The sequence below is a fragment of the Rhea pennata genome, chromosome Z, assembly GCF_028389875.1.
Source record: "Rhea pennata isolate bPtePen1 chromosome Z, bPtePen1.pri, whole genome shotgun sequence".
NCBI classification, from domain to species: Eukaryota; Metazoa; Chordata; class Aves; order Rheiformes; family Rheidae; genus Rhea; species Rhea pennata.
In genome coordinates this window covers 77431063-77449317 of record NC_084702.1, presented here as the reverse complement: position 1 = coordinate 77449317, position 18255 = coordinate 77431063, and the positions used below count along the sequence as shown (strand labels likewise).

The 18255-nt window shown below is 43.5% G+C and overlaps 1 protein-coding gene across 1 annotated transcript; it reads right to left on the bottom strand.

The window, feature by feature from the left end:
* Window positions 1–2739: 2739 nt before the first annotated feature.
* On the bottom strand, window positions 2740–12812 carry LOC134153907 (urea transporter 2-like). The gene is made up of 7 exons (XM_062600471.1): window positions 12646–12812; window positions 11216–11344; window positions 9213–9405; window positions 7514–7661; window positions 6021–6155; window positions 4969–5018; window positions 2740–3454 (listed from the first exon to the last, which is right to left on the bottom strand). The coding sequence occupies exons 1-7, from the start codon at window positions 12777–12779 to the stop codon at window positions 3182–3184; spliced, it is 1062 nt and encodes a 353-aa protein (XP_062456455.1). The 5' UTR covers window positions 12780–12812; the 3' UTR covers window positions 2740–3181.
* Between the last annotated feature and the right edge of the window lie 5443 nt (window positions 12813–18255).

The window sequence follows — 18255 nt, the reverse complement described above, 5'->3', positions numbered from 1 at the left end:
CAACTAGAAGAGTGAGGAAAAAGACTTTTGGAGCAATAAGGTAAGCCTCTCCCTTAGAGACATGCAATATATGTAGTATTTCTATCTTGGACTCCAGTTATTACAGCATAGATGGTCATGCCATCCGTGTGTCCGTGGGGAGTTTTCTGTGTTGCAGTTTCCTCTATGTTGCTTGCAGTCTGCTCCCATTTGCCACTGATGTTCGGTTTTAAGGGCAAATTTTCAGGGAATTGCTTTTATATACGCTATGGCTAGGGCAGGTATTTGTTTGTACGTGAATCTTTATTTTATTCAAGTTTATTTGCTTGGAGTAGCAGCTCTAGCTACAGAAAATGGCTTCTGTTTTATTCTCGTGAACAGTCTTACTTTTTGTAGTTGGCACACTCACATTAGAACTCTCAGGCTACTGGAATTAGCTAAATCTTACTAGCCACATTAAAAATGGAAAACTCTTTCTTTCTTTTAGTGAGTATTTCCTAGAGAATTTGATAGGCAGCAGGCTGCTGGGGCTGCTGCTGCTAACTGTAGTTAGTACTTCTCTTGCCTACTGCTCACTTCTAGGAGACCCCTTAATATTTACTCTATTTTCAAGAAGTAGAGATACTGACTGTAGCTATTCAAATCTCTTGACTAGCTAGAGACTTAACATATACCCTGTTGTTTATGGATGGCTTTAACTCTAGAAATTACATTGCTAATTCAATCCAGAATGGATTTGTTTCTGACTGAGGAATTATTTTTGTAGTGTCTTTTTCATGGCATAATTTCCAATAGTCATATTGTGCTTGGACTTTTTTTAAAAACTAAATAATACCCATGCTGTAATTAATCTCAGATGAGTTTTTCTTCAGTAATATTCATTCTAATATTTTAGCTGACTTTCTTAGAGTATTTTTGTATTTTTTTTTAAACATTGTTAATAATCAAAGGTTTCTCTGATGCTGGATGTATGTGGGAGCTAAACTAAGTTGTGCAGGGCAGATGAACAGGTCTGGCTATTTTGGGTGTGCCTAATATTTTATTGGCAGTTATAGAGGGAAGGTGTTCAGACAGCTGTGTATCACTTCATGTGTTATTCCACCTTTTTTCGTTTCTCTGCAGTAGAAGTCACACTGGGATATCTTTATCCCTGCTCTTGCAGTCTGCAGTGACCATAGGAGACTGCTTTCTACCCTTGTTGATCTGCTTCCATCATGGCTCAAAGGGCAGCTTGGGCTTCCTCGCTGTTTTCTTATAGCCCTGTGCTTTCTTCCCTGTCTGCTAACACCTTTTCTGATGATGTCTTTGATCTCCTGTTGCGTTTTCTGGAGTTACCCTGCAGAAATGGGCAGCTGCATGTGCAGCCTACAAATGCTCTTTAACACTAGCCAAGATTCTTGTTTCAAGCTACCCCCTGTGATAGCCTAAAGGTTTAATTGCCTTTGCCCAATGCCTTGATAATAATTGTTTTTGCAAACAATCTGTTTTGCCTAAATCAGTGGTTCCTCTCTGATGCTCCTGTTTTAAAGAAATACACCTGTGCCTTCAGCCTCCTGCTGCCCGTCAGAGTTCAGCATCTCCAGGAGGTTGCACGGATTTGCAAGGGAGTCTTTGCAGGTGATTCTTGCTGTGCAAGCGCTGATGCCTGGACAAGGTGCTCCTCTGAGCCCTCTCTCCAGATTTCTGCTGCTTCATTTCAGATAGGGCCATACAAACACCTGATTTGCCATATGGCCCAGGTAAAGAACCTGGAGGGGTGAGACTGAGCTGCCCAAGAAGAGCAAGCTTCCTCACGTGGCTATTTTTAACCACAACAAGAGGAGGGAAGGATAGCATCTAATCTGAGCAGTGTGGTTGCATCGTCTCTCTGGATTTTTACCTTAAGTCCTTTGGGTCCATGTTTGCTTGGCAGAGAAAGCCCTTTTCTATCATCAGTCACCTTTGGCAAAAGGGCCTGTCGAAGGCCAGCACAGTTTGGCTACTTGCTGTTGAAGGAAACCAGGTGTCCTAATTAAGTGACTTCCGAACAAGGAAGCCTTTCTATTAGGCTTGTTTTGTGGTGGTTTTAGAAAAGGTCTCCAAGAAAAGTCGCTGTTAAGGCAATTGGCTCTTCCTTGTTGTACGGATTGGAAGGAAGCATAAGGTGTCAGCATTCTCCTCCCACCTTGGGCCTGTTACAGGCAGCCACCTATGGGGAGCAGAGCTGTAAGAAAGTCCTCAAGGTTTCCCACGACCAACTCTGATGTTGCCTTGGGAGTTTATAGTGGGCTGGGCCAGACACTGAGGAAAGGTGAGAGGATCTCAATCCAACATTCAAACATCAAGAGGAGCCTTTTACTAGTTCATTATTTATGGCTTATTTTTAAGGGAAAAGCTCTTGCAGGAAGGAGAGAGAGAGAACTGCAGTAATCGCTACTATCTGCAAACTTTTGTCTCAGTCTTCATACGAAATTTCTCTAATTCCCACTGAATGTGTGCAGGAATTCAGACTTGCTCCTGTGCATTCAGCAGGAGACAGATCTTCTATTTACAAGACAGGGAAAATGACGCAAGGAAAAAAATATTTGTAGTTATTACTACCCTAGTCACTTTTTCAGTCTGATTAAAGCACATATATTCATATCTTCACTGTCTTGGAACTTAATGATGAGTCAAGAGCCAACACTAAAACAGTATAAACTCTGAAAGAACATTACCTGTGTTTACTATAGCTGTTAAAGTGGGATAAAGGGGGTTAGACATCGATGGGAAACAAGAAAGGAAGAGATCAGTCTGTTTATTCCATTTTCATGTGTACATGTTCTTAATTCAAAGTGCAGCACTTGACGCAGTTCTTACGTTATTTATTATTATTACATACAAAGTCCCTCCAGCGTATTTATTTTGTTAAATTACCCATCTAAAATTAAATACAGCCTCTTGTCAGTGTTTATGTTCTTCTGCCTATTCTTATGATTATTGTTGATAAGAGTTGGCTTTCAAGTTAACAGCGTGTGGAGTGATAAGACAGCTATTACTGTGTTGCCTGAGTGCTTTTTAGAAAGCTTAGCTCAAGGGCAAACTGCGTTTCCTCCAAAGCGTGCTACGCAGAATCCCCAGCCTGCAGAATGCTGCTGAAGGTGGTGTTTGTGACTGTGAAGTATTGCTGCTTTGCTAGTATCTGAAAAAGTGGCTGAAACTACTGACTCGTGAGCACTGGAAGTCAGTAAGCATGGCTGTCTTTTGGAGTGTGCAGTGGGGTGCCTCCAATTTGGGTTTTCGAATCACCAGAGGGTTTCGACTCCTTTCCTTTCTGCTCCTCTCTTCTGCTCTCCAATGCTGTTTTCATCATCATCCTCAAGTAATAGATCCGGTTGGCCTCTGGATAGGTGACTTTGCAGAGTGGGAGTTTGTACATGGCTGGGTTCTCTGAAGTAAGCAGCAGAAAGAGAAGTGCAGAGAAGCAAAAAGGCCAGGTGCAGAGCGGTAATCCCAGCTGGGAGAGGAAAGGACAGACAGGTGCATTTTGGCGTCTCTCTTTGCGTGTTCCCTTTGCTCACTTCTACCTGTTCCTAAATTCTTGCATCTGAGGAGCTGGGAGAGTCTGTGCTTCCCCGAGGACAGTTCTGACACTTGACATGCCTTCCTCATCCCCCATTCCAGATCCCTGTTCAGATCCAGGCAGGGTACCCAGGTAGCAGGTAGCTACATGGAGGTGGCTGCCTGTGAGTTAAGGTCCTGCTAAGTCAAAGGAGAGCTAGTCTGGGAAGTTACTCTGCTAACCAAACGTTGGTTCAGCTGCTCAAGCACTGGCATCCAGTGACATCTGAAATATGTTGGGCAACGTAAGGCATCATGCACTGGAGACCTGGGTCCAAGTGTGGGCCAGGAAGGCACTTGACACCAATATTTAAGCAATTGAATCAAGCTTTGCTGGCTCTGCTGAAAGCCAAGACATCCAGCTCTCAGGCAAACATCTAAGTGCTCTGGTCCACAAACCAAATCCCACATGCACAGTCCTACAAAATACCATATACTGCAAGTACCATTCACATAGATTCACTGTCTTTCTGTCCTCAACACGCACACATTACTGGCGTTGAGTCCAACCCTCTGTCTTGCTCTGTGACCCCACCTCTAGAGTTGACTAGGGATCTGCCAAAACCAAGATCCTAAGGGGGGGAAAAACAGCAGGTTTAATTATAGTCAGGTGGACAAATTAAGCTGATTACAAAATTTTAACTTTTGATTTTCTGTTTTTTCCATGTCTTTCATCTTTAGGAAAAAAGCACAAAACAAAACCCCCAGAGGTCCTGTTTCCGAGGCATCCTTTTAAAAAAAGGAGATGTGCTTAACAAAGCCACCCTCTGCATGCACCAGCACTGTATTAAGAGGATGCCAGGTGAATCCATTTAATATGTGAAGCTGCTTGTTTTAAATATATTTTTTCTTCTAAGTTTCCAAATCAATTTCCTTAAAGTGTGGTTTTTCTTTGGTCTCTGAGAAACCTTAAAAAGAAACAAAGCTTGACAGTACCTGCTTCAGCTTTTTCTGAGACCAGTGTGCTTGGACAGCTCAAAAGACAGAAAAAAATGTTTTCCTCCTCATTAAGCTAGTTCTCATATTCAGACCGAACTCAAATAATAATGGAAAGGGGCGAGAAAAAGACCTCAGAAGAAACAGGGAAAACTACAGACCACTGGCATTTGCTCAAAAACATTGCATGCAGCTGAATATTATATCTCAAACTGAGCTGGAATTCACGTATGCACACGTACTCCTACTGTGGATAAGATGCTTTGAAGGTCTTTGAAATCTTATTATCAGTTGCAGAGCCTGTAAGTGCACAATTTAACTGACACAGGCTCAGTACAAAACCTGCCACTGGCTACAGAATTCACGACTTCAGTGGTGTCAAAACTGTCAGGGAAATGCCACAAAATTCTTCATGTCCTGATATCATAACAAAGCAGAATACATTAGAAAAACAAGCAGACAAACCAAACTTACCACAGATAGCATATTAGTAAAAGCTGCTCCAGAGTAGGCACAAAATAATGCTGAGAAAAGAAGATAAGAGAGCTCAAGATGGAGAAAATCTTACTCATCCCGCCAAAAAAATTATCAGAAATAGTAATTCTTTTCAAGTACCCTGTAAAGTATCTTACCAGATATTGGTTGTGAGATTGTGGCATCCTCACTAATTGCTGAATTTTAAAGTGCTGCATCTACCTAGCTGAACTAAATTTGGCCCAAATTTGCTTTGTTTAGGTGGACGGAATGAAAAGCACTCTGTTTTGTCAAGCACAGTGGTGCTTTATCCATTGACACAACTTATGTGTGGTGGAGGATCACAGTTGCTCTCCACCAGTCTGTCCTATGGCTTCAGACCACAAGTTTAGTTAACTCCTAGATCAGTTAAAGTCAGTTAAATCCTAGCCACAGGATTTCATAGGTGGCAAAGCAGGAACTGAGACCAGGAACCCAAGGACAGAGTCATGGAAGGGAAAGCTACTGAGTGATACTAGGTACACAGGAACTACACTCAGTTCAGGAAAGCTACTAAATTGCAAATGATTTAAGGCTCAGTGATTCCCCGTGGAGATATTGTGTATGCTTACTCTGTTCTTAAACTCTTCCCATGGTGTCCATCTTTGGCCGTTGACAAGGTATTTGGCTAGATGGATCTTAAATTGACCACATGCAATAGCTCTGATGTTTTCTGACACACTTCCTTTAAGGATAGATAAAGTTATGAAATGGCTGCTTCTGTGAGTCTGGGCTGCTAATCTTTTAAAGGCCTTGTGGCGTAGCCTTCTTCTCACAGGAACTGTATTTCTGCTCTTTCTAGGTATTTCTGTGTTAAGAGTGCCTAAAAGCCCTCCTCCTTGCATCTGCTGCTTGGACATTAAAAGCTCAGCTCTGATGCCAGTGTACAAATAATTTTTGTGCTGTACCTAGCTTTGCAGCAGAGCTGTTGCCCTTGCTCTAATCCTACACAGTTCATAGCCTGCCTGGCTACATAAATCCTTTTGGTTTCTCTTTTTGTACGAGACACATACCACAGGCAAGGGCCAGCAGATGAGCCTGCCAGGTCAGGGCATAGAACATTCCTCCAATCGCAATGCAAGCAAGTGCACAGTTATAGTTGTGTAAGCCGAGGTAGATGCTGTCAAACGGTGTTGCAATGGTCAGTGCTGCAAGACAAAAAGCAGGACTGTGAGGTTAGGTATGAAATGTGTCTGCAGGAGTTGTCATTCGCTGGGAGTCCACTGTCTTCCCTGTGGCTAAATTTAACTGTGCTCACACTCACGTATCTGCCACATGCAGGGGAAGGATGAAGTCAAATGGGGCTCGTTGTTTTAGGGCTGTGATGATGTCCCTGGAGCTGGAGTTTGGCCCAGACTCAAGGACTCTTTCAAGCAAAGTATTTTGGTTATGCCTTTAGCGTGTGGTAGTTAGTGCCCCAGATGTCCGGATGTGGTCACTCCATCACTGCTGAGAAAATTCTCCAGTGGGACCAGAGCAGAGGATCTCCTCCAATTCTGACCCTGTAAGCGCTTCTGCAGGATTTCTCAGAGGCTTCACGAGTGTTGGTAAAAAGGATAGCAAAATACACAGTGAACAGGCCACTGTAAGGGGTTACCAGCTTTTCTCAGCTGGGTATAGCTGTTCATGTCACCTTTAAGATTAATATATTTCCCACTGTGATATCCTCATTTGTTTTCTGTTCCTCATCACCATACCTGTCCCCAAATGTTTTCTCTTAATGTTTCTTTTCAAGATTAATTATGTCAGACCTGTGCAAAACTTGCCAAATGAATACTCTTAGCTGTATAAAATGCATATAATTTTGTTTTAAAACACAGACACGAGGCAGCTCACATCTGGTACAAAGTATTTCAGACCACACATCAGAACTTACTAGTGGATGACTATGCCTTTTTTTAAAAAAAATGAATTTCTCAGACCACGCTTATTCAATCACATTTTTTTTTAATTACAATTGATCAACTATTGATCAACTAGATAGCAGTAATCTTGTGTAACTTCAAGGGTCAGGTTCATCTCTCAACTTAAGGTTGTTTCTCTGATTAGTGGTATTCATTTAACATTTAACCTTTTTTTTTTTTTTGATGTCTGCGACAGGATACGAAAAAAATGCATCATAGAGGAAGCTGATCTGGCTACATGCTTGTGGTGGCAAGAGATCAGTGGAGTTATTTCTCTAGGTTTCTTTATCTCTGTGGGATTAATCACCTCCAATGGTGCAAGAGTAAGCACGGTGGAAAAAAACATCTGCATGAGTTACAAAACCTAGTAACAAATTCAGAGTTTAAAAAAAACCCTCAAAAACTACTTTGATTCTTTCCTTCACCATGTTGGGTAACCTTCACTAAGACTTCCAATTTACAGCCAACTTCAAAGATGGAGTGTAGATCCAGGTATGAAAGTATGAAAGCTATGGAAGTGTGAAGTCTGGACAGAATTACATAGCGGCTTGGCTGAAGATACCCTAGATACAAAAATGACTTTAGTAAACACTATTTCTTACCTGCCAGCATCCCCACTGTTGATCCGATTGCAGCATGTAAGCAAATCAGTGGGGAGGAGATTAGTAAAGCAATGAGGAAGATGCCTCCAGTCCAGGGGTTTCCACAACCATATACTTGACCGACACCGACCGGAATGGATTGCAAAAGCTGCAGCATCCAGTAGAAAAGGGCATATTAGAGTATCTCTGTACTCAGAAGGACACAGCTGTTATTTTATCAAAGCTATCGGTTAGGAAGGAAGTAAACCTGGCTCTGTGGGACTGTCAGGTGAATGTGGGCACACGTTCTTCAAACCAGAGTTAGTGCACTGTTTGGTCTGAACTGCACCAATCCAAGACAGACAGACTTTTCTTTCTTCTGGAGTGTGGTAATATGGTTCCTTTTTTGAGGAAGTGAAAGCAGGAAAGGGATCAGCTCAGGAGAATGTCTCTGTAAAAATGAAGGCCTGTGAAAACTATTCATTAAGTCCCTCCTAGGGACTCTAGTGCTCTCTCCTGGCTCTGACCTACTGAGTATGTCAGAATGTGTTATGGTATGAAGAAGAGACCAGAATTGCAGTACACTATTTTTAGTGTATTTGGTATGAAAAGACCAGAATTGCAGTACACTATTTTTCCAGTCTCAACTCTGTCTGGAACTGAATATGTTTGCTCTAGAAGGGGCTTTATTCCAATACGCCTAGAATTTAATGCATATTACAGTGATTCCTCAAAGTTTCAAATAAATGCAGCTGATCAGGCTAACTTGAAAAGATGCAGGAGAAAAGAAAAAGCTTTATTGTGTTGCTATTGAGCAAGATAGCTTTATCAGATAGGAGGTGCAACTGAGCACATGAGGTATGTGATCTTCTAACAATGACATATGAGTGGGTAACCCCGGTAGAGCTCCTAACATACCTGAATAACTTCTGGCCTAACAGATGGTGCTTTTGAATATGAAGCTGGAGAGCAGCCTTACTTGTGATGCTAGCGTTTGTGCAGCCAAGAAATAAAGGATAGGAAGAAAAAACTACTATATATGAGGTGTATATGCAAGAGGTGCTGCAAACTCTTTTGGCTAGAGGCTAGAACATAAGGAGGCCATGGTGGCACAAATTAATTCAAATCAGCCAGCCCCCCCCCCCCCATTAGAACTCCTGCCTAGAAAAGTTACAGTTTTTCTTCTGTACTGAAGTTCCTCTTAGACTGCTTTTGCAGTGTGAATTTACTTTGGGAGTGTGTAATTTACTTCTGAACGAGGTCCCTTCCAGTGCCAGAGCTGGACTGAGGTGACTGAGTATAAATGAGTCCCTCTGGGACCATGGTGTTTCTGTCTTCTTTTTGTCACTGGCTGTGTTGCCAATGTCCCTTATGGACAGCTGGAGTGTGTATCCAGATGCTTTTGTGCCATGCTTCTGTATCAATCTCACTTCAGACTTATTTTGGGGCAGTCCAACTTTAGGTGGAGTGAGTGGTCCAAGATCTCTGTTCTGCTGGGCTCTCTCAGACTTTCTAGAACATCAGCCAAGGCTGTCCTTATGGGGCCCTTATGGCAGTGTCATTTGTTAAGGAAAGACCTTATTTGCTTCTGTGAATTGTTACTGGTTGTGCATATTGTACATCAACTCTGACCCAGGCAAAGCTGATATCCAGAGCTGAATGCCTTCATGCTCACCTTTTTAATGAAATAAGATAAATTTGGTGTTGTAGGGAAGCTTACCAGGGGCACATTGATTGCAGACCAAGTGATGTTGGGTGTTGATGTTACAGGCTGGATGAGGGTTGTAGGGAAGAAGGGATTGTAGTGTCCTGTGGCTGCCAAATACAAAGTAACTGCAATATTGAAAGGCAGAGTGAAAACAGGAAGGTCCCATTTACTGAAGACTGATGCCAAAGCGCTAGACAGGACTGGACTGAAAAGAAAAGGGAAAGTTGTTTGTAGTGGTTGCAGGGGTGAAACATCCTACCATGTTGGTCATAAACTTATGATGTTACAGTACACTGCCCAGTACTTTTACATGGAATTTTCTGTAAACAGAGCTTCCCTCCTAAGAAACTTGACATGAATCTATTTAGCATGTAAAGTACTTGGGGTGACTCTCAAATGATTTAGATATCAAAGAAATGCTAAGAAAGCATTTGAAATGCTGTATATGGCTTTGCCCAAGGGTTTTCGCTGTAGAAAGTGGGATATAAATTTCACAAGATCTGCTTTCCTCTGGAGATTTCCAGACTGCCCTATTTCTGGTTGAAGTGGGTGTCCTGCAGGCATGACCTTTCTGAGAACATATTGACAAGGTATTATCTGGTTCCTCCAGGCTCAGAAAAAGTGAAAAGCCAAGTCCGGTCCTTGATGGAAATGGGCCATGTTCTATCGATTTCAGCTGAGCTTTCCTAATGTGTGTGAACTGAGCAGCTCTTATGGTCATCCTCCAAGTAGGAGTGGATGCTGCACACTTAAAATTGAATTTAGACCTGAATATATTTTTCAGGAAGCTGAGTTTGCATCCTAGAAGGCTGTAAGCTGGGACTAATTAAAAAACCCAAACTATTTGGCATTTCAAAAGCAACATCTTGTGTCCTGTTGTGTTGATACTATCAGTGAGAAAATGCTTTTTTCTCCCTGTGTAATTTTGGATGAAGCCTATTCTTTTGTCACAAGTTCGGTTTCCAGAGCAGTTTACAGATTTCCTTGCTTGTAGCTGTAGAAAAAGTCAGCACTTCTGTGAAAGTGGTGTCCTATTTTCTCTGAAATACATAATTTCTGCCAGTTATACATCTTGTCACGAAAAAGAAAAGGAACAATTTTGAAAATGCTGGCTTTTAAACTTGAAATTCAAAGTATCAGTTGGAGAAGAAAATCACTGACATGTCTAATTTTAAAATCTTTCAGCTCTCTCCCTGAGTTTTACAAACTTTTTTTTTTTAAAAAAAAAAGTTTGAATAAAAAAGCCTCAAGGAATTTTGGCAGACAAGACAGACTAAACATTCTTGCAACATGTTTGGGGTTTTGAGAGGCTGTTACAAAATGACCTTCATTCAGGGCGGCTGAAGAAATAAAATATGAAGAAATCTTCTTTTAGAAGCAGTGAAATGCAATAATGATTTTTATCTTATCACTAACAATGACTAAAATGTAAACCTTGAATTAATTTCAGTTAAGGCTATTAAATGGGTTCTGTAGTGCTGTCAAGGTCTGTATTTTAAAATGGTAAACTTGATCTTAAAAGGATATTGTCTGGCACTTGGTTAGTTGGAGTATTTCGCTTGGCTCATGACTGTTTGCATATCTAAGATGGGGAAGATTCAGTTCAGCTGGAGGGAAAGCAGTAGGTCAGTTCAGTACCTGGATACATAAGAACCTTTTGTGTTGGGTACAATTTCAGCCACCTTGAACATGGCCCACTGATGAGGGGCATCTGCAGAGGGAAGTAGGCAGCTTTGTCCATGTGCTATAATTGGTGTCGTGCATCCACCCAGCCTCATGCTGAAGCCCTTCAAGCTCTGTGCGTCAACCAGTGCCTTTCCAGCACCTCAGTGGGGCAGCAGAAGCTGCCCCACAGCACACAGAAGGGGATCACTTCGCTGATGCTGTTGCAGGTCCTCTCTGCCCAGTCCCCTACAATGTGTGTAAGCTGCATATATGGGGATTCCTCATCCTTTGAGAAATTGTCTGTAGAGGAGCAATGACTGGTGTTCTGGGCAAAGAGAAATGACACTTACCAGGCCATGGATATAACCCCCACAGGAAGCAGAAGCCACCAGTAGTAATCTCCTTTGTCGGAGTAGACGGCCATGAGCAGTCCCACCAAGAGCCCGTTATAGCCGTACAGCCCTGCTGCAATGGCTGACCTGCGATTGAAAGAAATGTGTGCAAAGAAATAAGCTTTGCTGAAGGTGACCTGTCCCAGAAATGCAATTTCTAAGTGTCCTGCTCCTGGTAAAGGGACTACACCAAAAGGATGAAAAAGCAGCGAGGTAGCTGCTGTATATTTAACCCACACTGGGGCGTGAAAGGCATAATTTGGCATCTGTTGAGTGGTGATAAGGTATCTGGAGTGACCCAGAGAACCTGTGGGGTTGAAGTGATAGCATATCCTAATCGTAAGCAGAGAGGTATAATGATCTACTCTCACAGCTACAATTCAGCTATCTTACATGCCAGTTCCTTAGGAACCCTAGCACTGGGACCACGGCACTGTCCTCACCTGACTACCTCTGTGCCATCCATAGCCTGGTCTACTAACTTTTATCCATGAACATAACACTTGAGGACTTCTGTGCCTGGTACTGTGAAGATGCAACTTCCTGCCTCTCCCAGCCCAAGGGAAGGGGCACTAAAGAGAGGGGATTGCAAGACCTCCTTAGCTTGGATTAGTTGGAATGACCCATGGAAGCTTAAAACAGGAGATAAGCAGGAAAAGAGAAATCAAAAAAAATTGCACCTGAAAATCCCCCTTCTCTAGGAACAAAAACTCTTTAAAGAGTTGATGATAGAGAAGAGGAACCAAAAAGTTGTAGTTGGCTTCCCTGGGGTGACATGGAGCAGTGTGTGCCCATATGTGCATGAAAGTATTGTGTGGTGGGTAGGAGGGATGCAGTGGGGGTCTGAGCTATTGTAGTGGAGCAGTAGAGGAAACGTTGAGGCAGAGCTAGATGTGTGATCTAGTGCTGGAGATGTGTTGAGTTCAATGGCTTCCCCTATTTGCCTGAGCTGGCTGTTCCCTAGCCTAGGCCCTGACCATGTTTGGTCATTGGGTGCCTCACTCATGACTAAAACTGCCACAATTTCCCCCAAAGCAGAGTCTCCTACCTAACCTGTGATGTGAGTGGGTGGACACGATGGGTGAAAACACGGCTAACTTGGAGTTTTGCCCAAACTTGTTTGAGGTCTCCTCTTGAATGAGGACGCCCCAGGTTCAGCTGTAGAGGGATTTGGAAATGAAGCTGACCTGCTCGTGCTGGAGACCTGTGGGGCAGGAAGGGAGCCACGTGGTGCTGCTGTGTGCACAGCCAAGCTACCTTGCCCTGTATGCCCACTGACCTCCGGAGAGCAAAGCTACACAAACAACACAGGGCTACGATGCATTGATGTGTTCATGACCACAAAACGAGCAATTTTTATTAAGCTCCCTGTTCCAAGAATCACCTACCTGTCCTGACTGAGGGTCAGGGCTGTTAGTGTCGAAACGGCCGTACCAGTACAGCCTGTGAGCGTCCACCAGGGATTCTGGATGAAAAGCCCCACTAAAATCATCATCCCACTGAGAGGGTTATTGACAAACATCACTTGAGAGGTCCCTCGCAAGATCCAGTCCACGAACTGAACCATTGGGGGTTTATCTGAAGGAGATCAAATAAAAGCCCTAGAGATAAGACATCATTGCAGCACTCAAAGCACACTCGCTTTACAGTCACTTGCTGGCTGCAGAATAGAGGCCATGTATCAACAGGACTGTAAAACTAGTCTCTAATTTATTACTGTCTGAACATATTTTGCATCTGGCACTTAGAAGGCTAACAGGGATGGACTGGGCACTGCTATGGAGTTTGTGGAGGGATTAATAAAAATCAGTTTATTTATGGTCAAAAATAGTCTTTCTTGCTTGGTAGATTGCATAAGATCCTGCTATAAATTTAATGAGGAAGCAGACCCGCTTCTGTGTATAATTCAGCTGCAGAGAGGGACTTAGGAAAGACTGAAACTAGTTTGTATATGTATAGGAAAATATGAAAAGAAAACACTTCTGTTGTTAGGGGGAAAGCTAGAAATTCAGAACACCGAGGCACATCCCATACAGGAGATGGGGTCAGACCAGTAAAGGTGTTTACTTCTCTGAAAATGCACTCCAGGAACTGAAGAACCTAAATTAAGTTATAGTTCTGACTATACTCGGCGGAAGGAGGCCGTTTGGCCTATAGGAGATGGGAATTGCTCTGCAGAGAAGACTGTTGAATCTGTGCAGAGCAGTGGCAAGTGGGTGCTGAGCTCGAGTACTCAGGTGAGTGCATAAGGGTGGTGGGAGGTATGTGGGGCTGGAGGCTGCCTGTCGGAGGTTATCTAGCTCCCTGAGGTGTTCCTCATGTTTTCAGAGTGCAGAGAAGGGTCTCAGGAGCACTGCAACAGCTTCTTACTGCTCGTTCTTCTATTGCAAATTGACTTGAGGTCTCTTAGCACCATGCCTGTGGGAAGAGTGTAACCGTTTCTGTGCTGCTGTGTGTTATTATGCACACTAAGAATATTAGAATGAGAAAGGAGCTCTACTGGCATGTAATATAGTGCCTGTTCATGCAAGGTGTATGTGCATCTTTCATTCATGTTCTTAAATATTAAAATTAATTGAATTACTCAGCTGCATTAATAATATATTATTGACTGAATTATTAATTGGGCATGGCACAAAGTGTCAGACTACTTCTTAGTCTGAGCAGCCTCTTATTCCTAATAACAACCCTTCCTTCTCTTCCACTTCCTTTCTATGTTACATTTGCACTGGAGTATCCAATCTTGTTTTCTGAGGCTGGTAGCCTGGATAGAGGACCTTTGAAGAGGTGGGTGTCATTCTGGCAGCTGTCCTCCTCAGCATCTCCCAGGGCTGGGTGCTAGCTAAGGGACTGCTTAGCAAGCTTTCTCCAGGCTCTATGTTGTTGAGAAAGTAGACAGATACAAAGAAGGAGGAATGTGTTCCTCAGAAGGGGAAAAAGGACTGGGCTCATCTGAAATAATTGTTACTAATATATGGTGTGGAGCTATGAAATGTGCCTGAAACCAACAGTGCTGCTCAAATGTTAACTGTAAGTATTCAAATATAACTAGTAGGGAGAGGCAGGAAGCTTTTTGGGACTTTAAGTAACAAAAGCTGTCTATCAACTGTGGACAACTGGAATAAAGAGCAGGAGGAGAAATCCTGCAGTGGTGGGGAATAGCACTGTGGGCTGAACAAGCTTCCCGCATGGGGACATCTTGGCCACCTCCTCCCCAGGGGTAGCCACTGTGCAGGCAGATGGTTTGCCACTGTCTCTTATGTATCTTCTGTTGTTGGAGTTGTACTGTTAATGCACTCAGCCTTGACACAGGACCCACAGTCTTACATGGCCTCTCAAAGCTCCATATCCCTAATAATTCTGGAAAATGTGGACCATCTGGTCATGTATTGTTCCGGTCTGGACAGTAAAATTGGAGATCAATACTTGCTTTGTATTTTATAGCTACGTAACACCCACAATGCTTATTGCTCCCCCAAGACTAGTAATAGAAGAACATTTCCCTGTACAATTGGGAGTCAAGTCCCTGCTGTCAGCCCACACATGGATGAGGGGACATTCATTGATCCAAAACATTTACAAATGAAACACTCCCCTGCCCTAATGTGTAATTCAGGACGCTGCTATAAGAAACATGATGCTAATGACACATGACTGATTAAGCATAAAAAAAATTCTTTTCCCTCTACTAAATTATGTGTGCAGTCATGGTAAAGGCAAGAGGATGCAGTATGGATCTCTTCCTGAGAAGAAAATGGTTTGGGCTGGGAAGGCAGAAGATCCCAGTGAGCTCTGACCATGCCACTCTGCTCCCTGTGTCAGAAAGTGCTGACAGTGGTATAGGTGATCCCCGCTGGCTGTTCCCACCTGGAGAGCCCCAAACACAAGCCCCGTGATTACCTTTCATCCAGTCTCCAAATTCTTTCATTTCTCCTGTGAGATACCTGAAAAGTTGGTGGATTTGCTTTCTGCTTCTCTGTGGCAGGTCCTGGGCTCTTGGCTCCTTCTCTGCATACCTCTTTCTCTCACTAGGATGTTCAGCAACAACAATTTTTCCAAGCTCCATCTCTTCAGGCTGGAGGAGGAACTGTAAATCACAAAGCCTGTGCATTAGAAAACCTTTTGGGTTGGTTGTGCCCCAGCAAGTTTCTGTTGCAGTATAGAGCCTAACCCTCCTTGATGATGTTCTTAGCCAAGGAGGGGATAATTTGCTGGAGAAGGGATGTGTACATGGCCATGATCCATGTTGAACCAGTGCAGGAGCCATGTGTGCTACAGCCCATGGTGGTGGTGTGCCTGCTACTGTTATGTCTACTCTTGGAGATTAGGGTCTGGATGTGACCCACTGATGTCAAGGAGCTGTGCCATGAAGCTGTGGTTGGGAAGGGGGACACAGTTCATAGATGTCCCACAGCATTACATCCTGATGGAGCTTGTGGTGGGCCTGCTACGCAACTGACTGGTACCTGCATGCTGACCAGTGCTGCTTGGCCAGATGTGGCTGCTATCGCTGATGTTGAGGAGGGACCTTGCTGCTGTTCAGCTAGGAAAGAGCTGAGGGACGTGATGCAAGTTGCCATACAGCAACAGACAGCAGGAGATGAGAAAATACCAGAGGAGAGGCCAAGGCCCATATTCCTCTTAATTCTGAATCAGTGCTATCATATATCACAGCAAATCTATGGCCTCCTCTGGCTCCTTGGTTCACATCTGCTTTTGACCATCAAGAGCAAACTGTGGTAGCAGGAAAATATTGTGCTGAAATCCACATCCAAATGTGGCTCTGAACAAAGATGATCTAAACGGATTCATTGCTGTATGATCTTTAATTACTAGGTGAATGTCCAGGCAGGATCATGGGATTATTAATCTCCTAATTGTAATTGCAGGGCTCTATTCACTACAAAACCCACTAGGGCATAAACTCCTAAGGTAAAATGCACTGCACTGCACCCCAATGAGCTACACTGAAGGTTATTTTTTGCAAAAATGCTATTGAACTTGCCAGGGAGTCTGGTGTCAGCTGCTTTGTGGTTTTGCTTTGATTGTTTTGGAGCTATGTGTCTCTGTTTCCAGGTGTTGAACCACAGTGGACTGTGTGCAGAGCTTGTTCTCTGTTTCGTGGAATATGGGCACCACCTTCTGGTGAGAGTCTGGTTTCTGGTAGCTCCTATGGGCTGACTATCAGCCTAAAGCAGCAGGTGGGCAGCATGAGGAGGGATGCCTGGCTGGAGGGCAGGATATTTTGCAAGGAGGAACGCTGACAGACAGGTAGTAAAAAATATCCGTGGTTGTGGATGCCCAAATAAGAGGACTCTTGAACATCACCAGGTTTCCTGTTCACTGCTGGAAGCACAGCGTTCAGTACAGCCCAGGAAATGCGTAGTGCAGCTCTTGTTCTCTAGTGCTTTGGCTCTCTCTGCCGGTAGCTTGTCCCTACCGCAGCAAGAGTCTTTGTAATGACCTTGTGCACAAGCATCAGCCTCAGGCTGGATGTACTGGCAAGCAACGAATTAGGTGTACCTGTAAAAATTAAACCGAACTTGTGCTCAGTTCACTTGATCCTAAGGGGGTGGCAGATTATAGAAGGCAATGAACCTTCTATGTTTGTAATAGGTAATGGATGTGGTTAAACAAAGAGCAGACAGCACCAGACTTTGCTCTTGTTCTGCTCATGTCATCTTGTGTGGTTGTGAGCAAGGCAGGTCCCCAGATTCTGCCTAGCTGCACTTAGTGCAGGAGCAAGAGAGGAGCAACATAGGAAGATGGTGGCTTTTTCTTCTTTGTGCTATCTCTAATTTGATTCTGGCCAGCAGCTGAGTCAAATCATGGGTCAGTTTAGAGCAGCCTTGGTGGCTGTCATTTCTGGCTAGCTGCTTGTGGCTCTGAAAGGCTGCTTTTGCAGGCAGGAGGATATCAGTGCAGGGAATACTGAACAGGGGACTCCTTTCTCCTCCTTTAGTCTTTTAGGCTGAAGGAGTTTTCATGGTCAGATATTCTGAGTTTACATCCCTGTGAGGTGGCAAGAGACCAAGTTCCACTGAGGAATCAAACATTTGTGCCTGGATTCATCCCATAAACACTTGGCTGTGTAAGATGTGTCATTACCCTGGAGTTCCTGGTAGTCAGTGTAGATTTAGACACCTTCAGGTGGGGGTCAACCCACCAACCTCCCAGCTCCAAATTACCTCTAGAAGTTCCCATCCTTTCTACAGTGACTGTAGAAGAAAATGGGCAAAAATTTAGCCTGGGTGGTGCATCACTATTAGCCTACATCACATGTTGCTAATGTTGCTGGTATCAGAGATAATTCTTCAGTATTGCCTGTTTTGTGTGTTTGCTCATGCTTCTTCCTGGAGATTTCTCCAAAGAGTTTTAAGGGCATAACACAAGGTGGGCTTAGACAGCTGCTGTGGGATCCACACAAAGGAGCCTGGGACATCTCATGGCATTGCCAGTTATGGGGACATATTCACAACCAAAGGTGGTACCCCTTTCTTGTGAACAACATTCACCACCACCAGTACAGTTCAGCTGTAATCAACAGGGAGAATAAATACCAAGTGGTTATGTCTATATCTTAGCATCTGAAGATCTTACAGTCCTTCCAATCCTCACTAGGAAAACTGCTGTTCTGTTTTACAAAGCAGAACCATTGCTGCAAAGTTTCTAAAGCCCAGATTTACAAGACTGCCTAATTCCCACTGAAACTGAGATACAGGACCTATATAATTTTAAAATTCTGGCCCTTTCTCACATAATTTATCTTTTAGGTATGCAGTGCGAAGTGGTCATGTGAGAGCCCTTTGCAGTCAATGTAGAGAAAATACAAAATCACCTCTGGAGAGTGATTCTTTTTTTTTTCCTTGCACACCTATCTTAGGTATGAACAAGGGGTGCCTCTCTCTTTCCACTAGCTATAGAGGGAGCCTTGTTGCTGAGCTTTTCGATGGCTATTTTTAGGTGAGAGACATTCCACCCTAAGAGATTTTGCCAAG

What these genes read in the sequence shown, in the direction of transcription:
- LOC134153907 (XM_062600471.1), bottom strand. Translation starts at nt 12,779, where the DNA reads ATGTTTGTCAATAACCCTCTCAGTGGGATGATGATTTTAGTGGGGCTT. An exon ending in CTGACCCTCAGTCAGGACAG is followed by an intron (nt 11,345 to 12,645) that starts GTAGGTGATTCT and finishes TTTCAATCGCAG; the next exon opens with GTCAGCCATTGCAGCAGGGC. An exon ending in TCTGCTGGCCCTTGCCTGTG is followed by an intron (nt 5,019 to 6,020) that starts GTATGTGTCTCG and finishes TTCTTTTCTCAG; the next exon opens with CATTATTTTGTGCCTACTCT.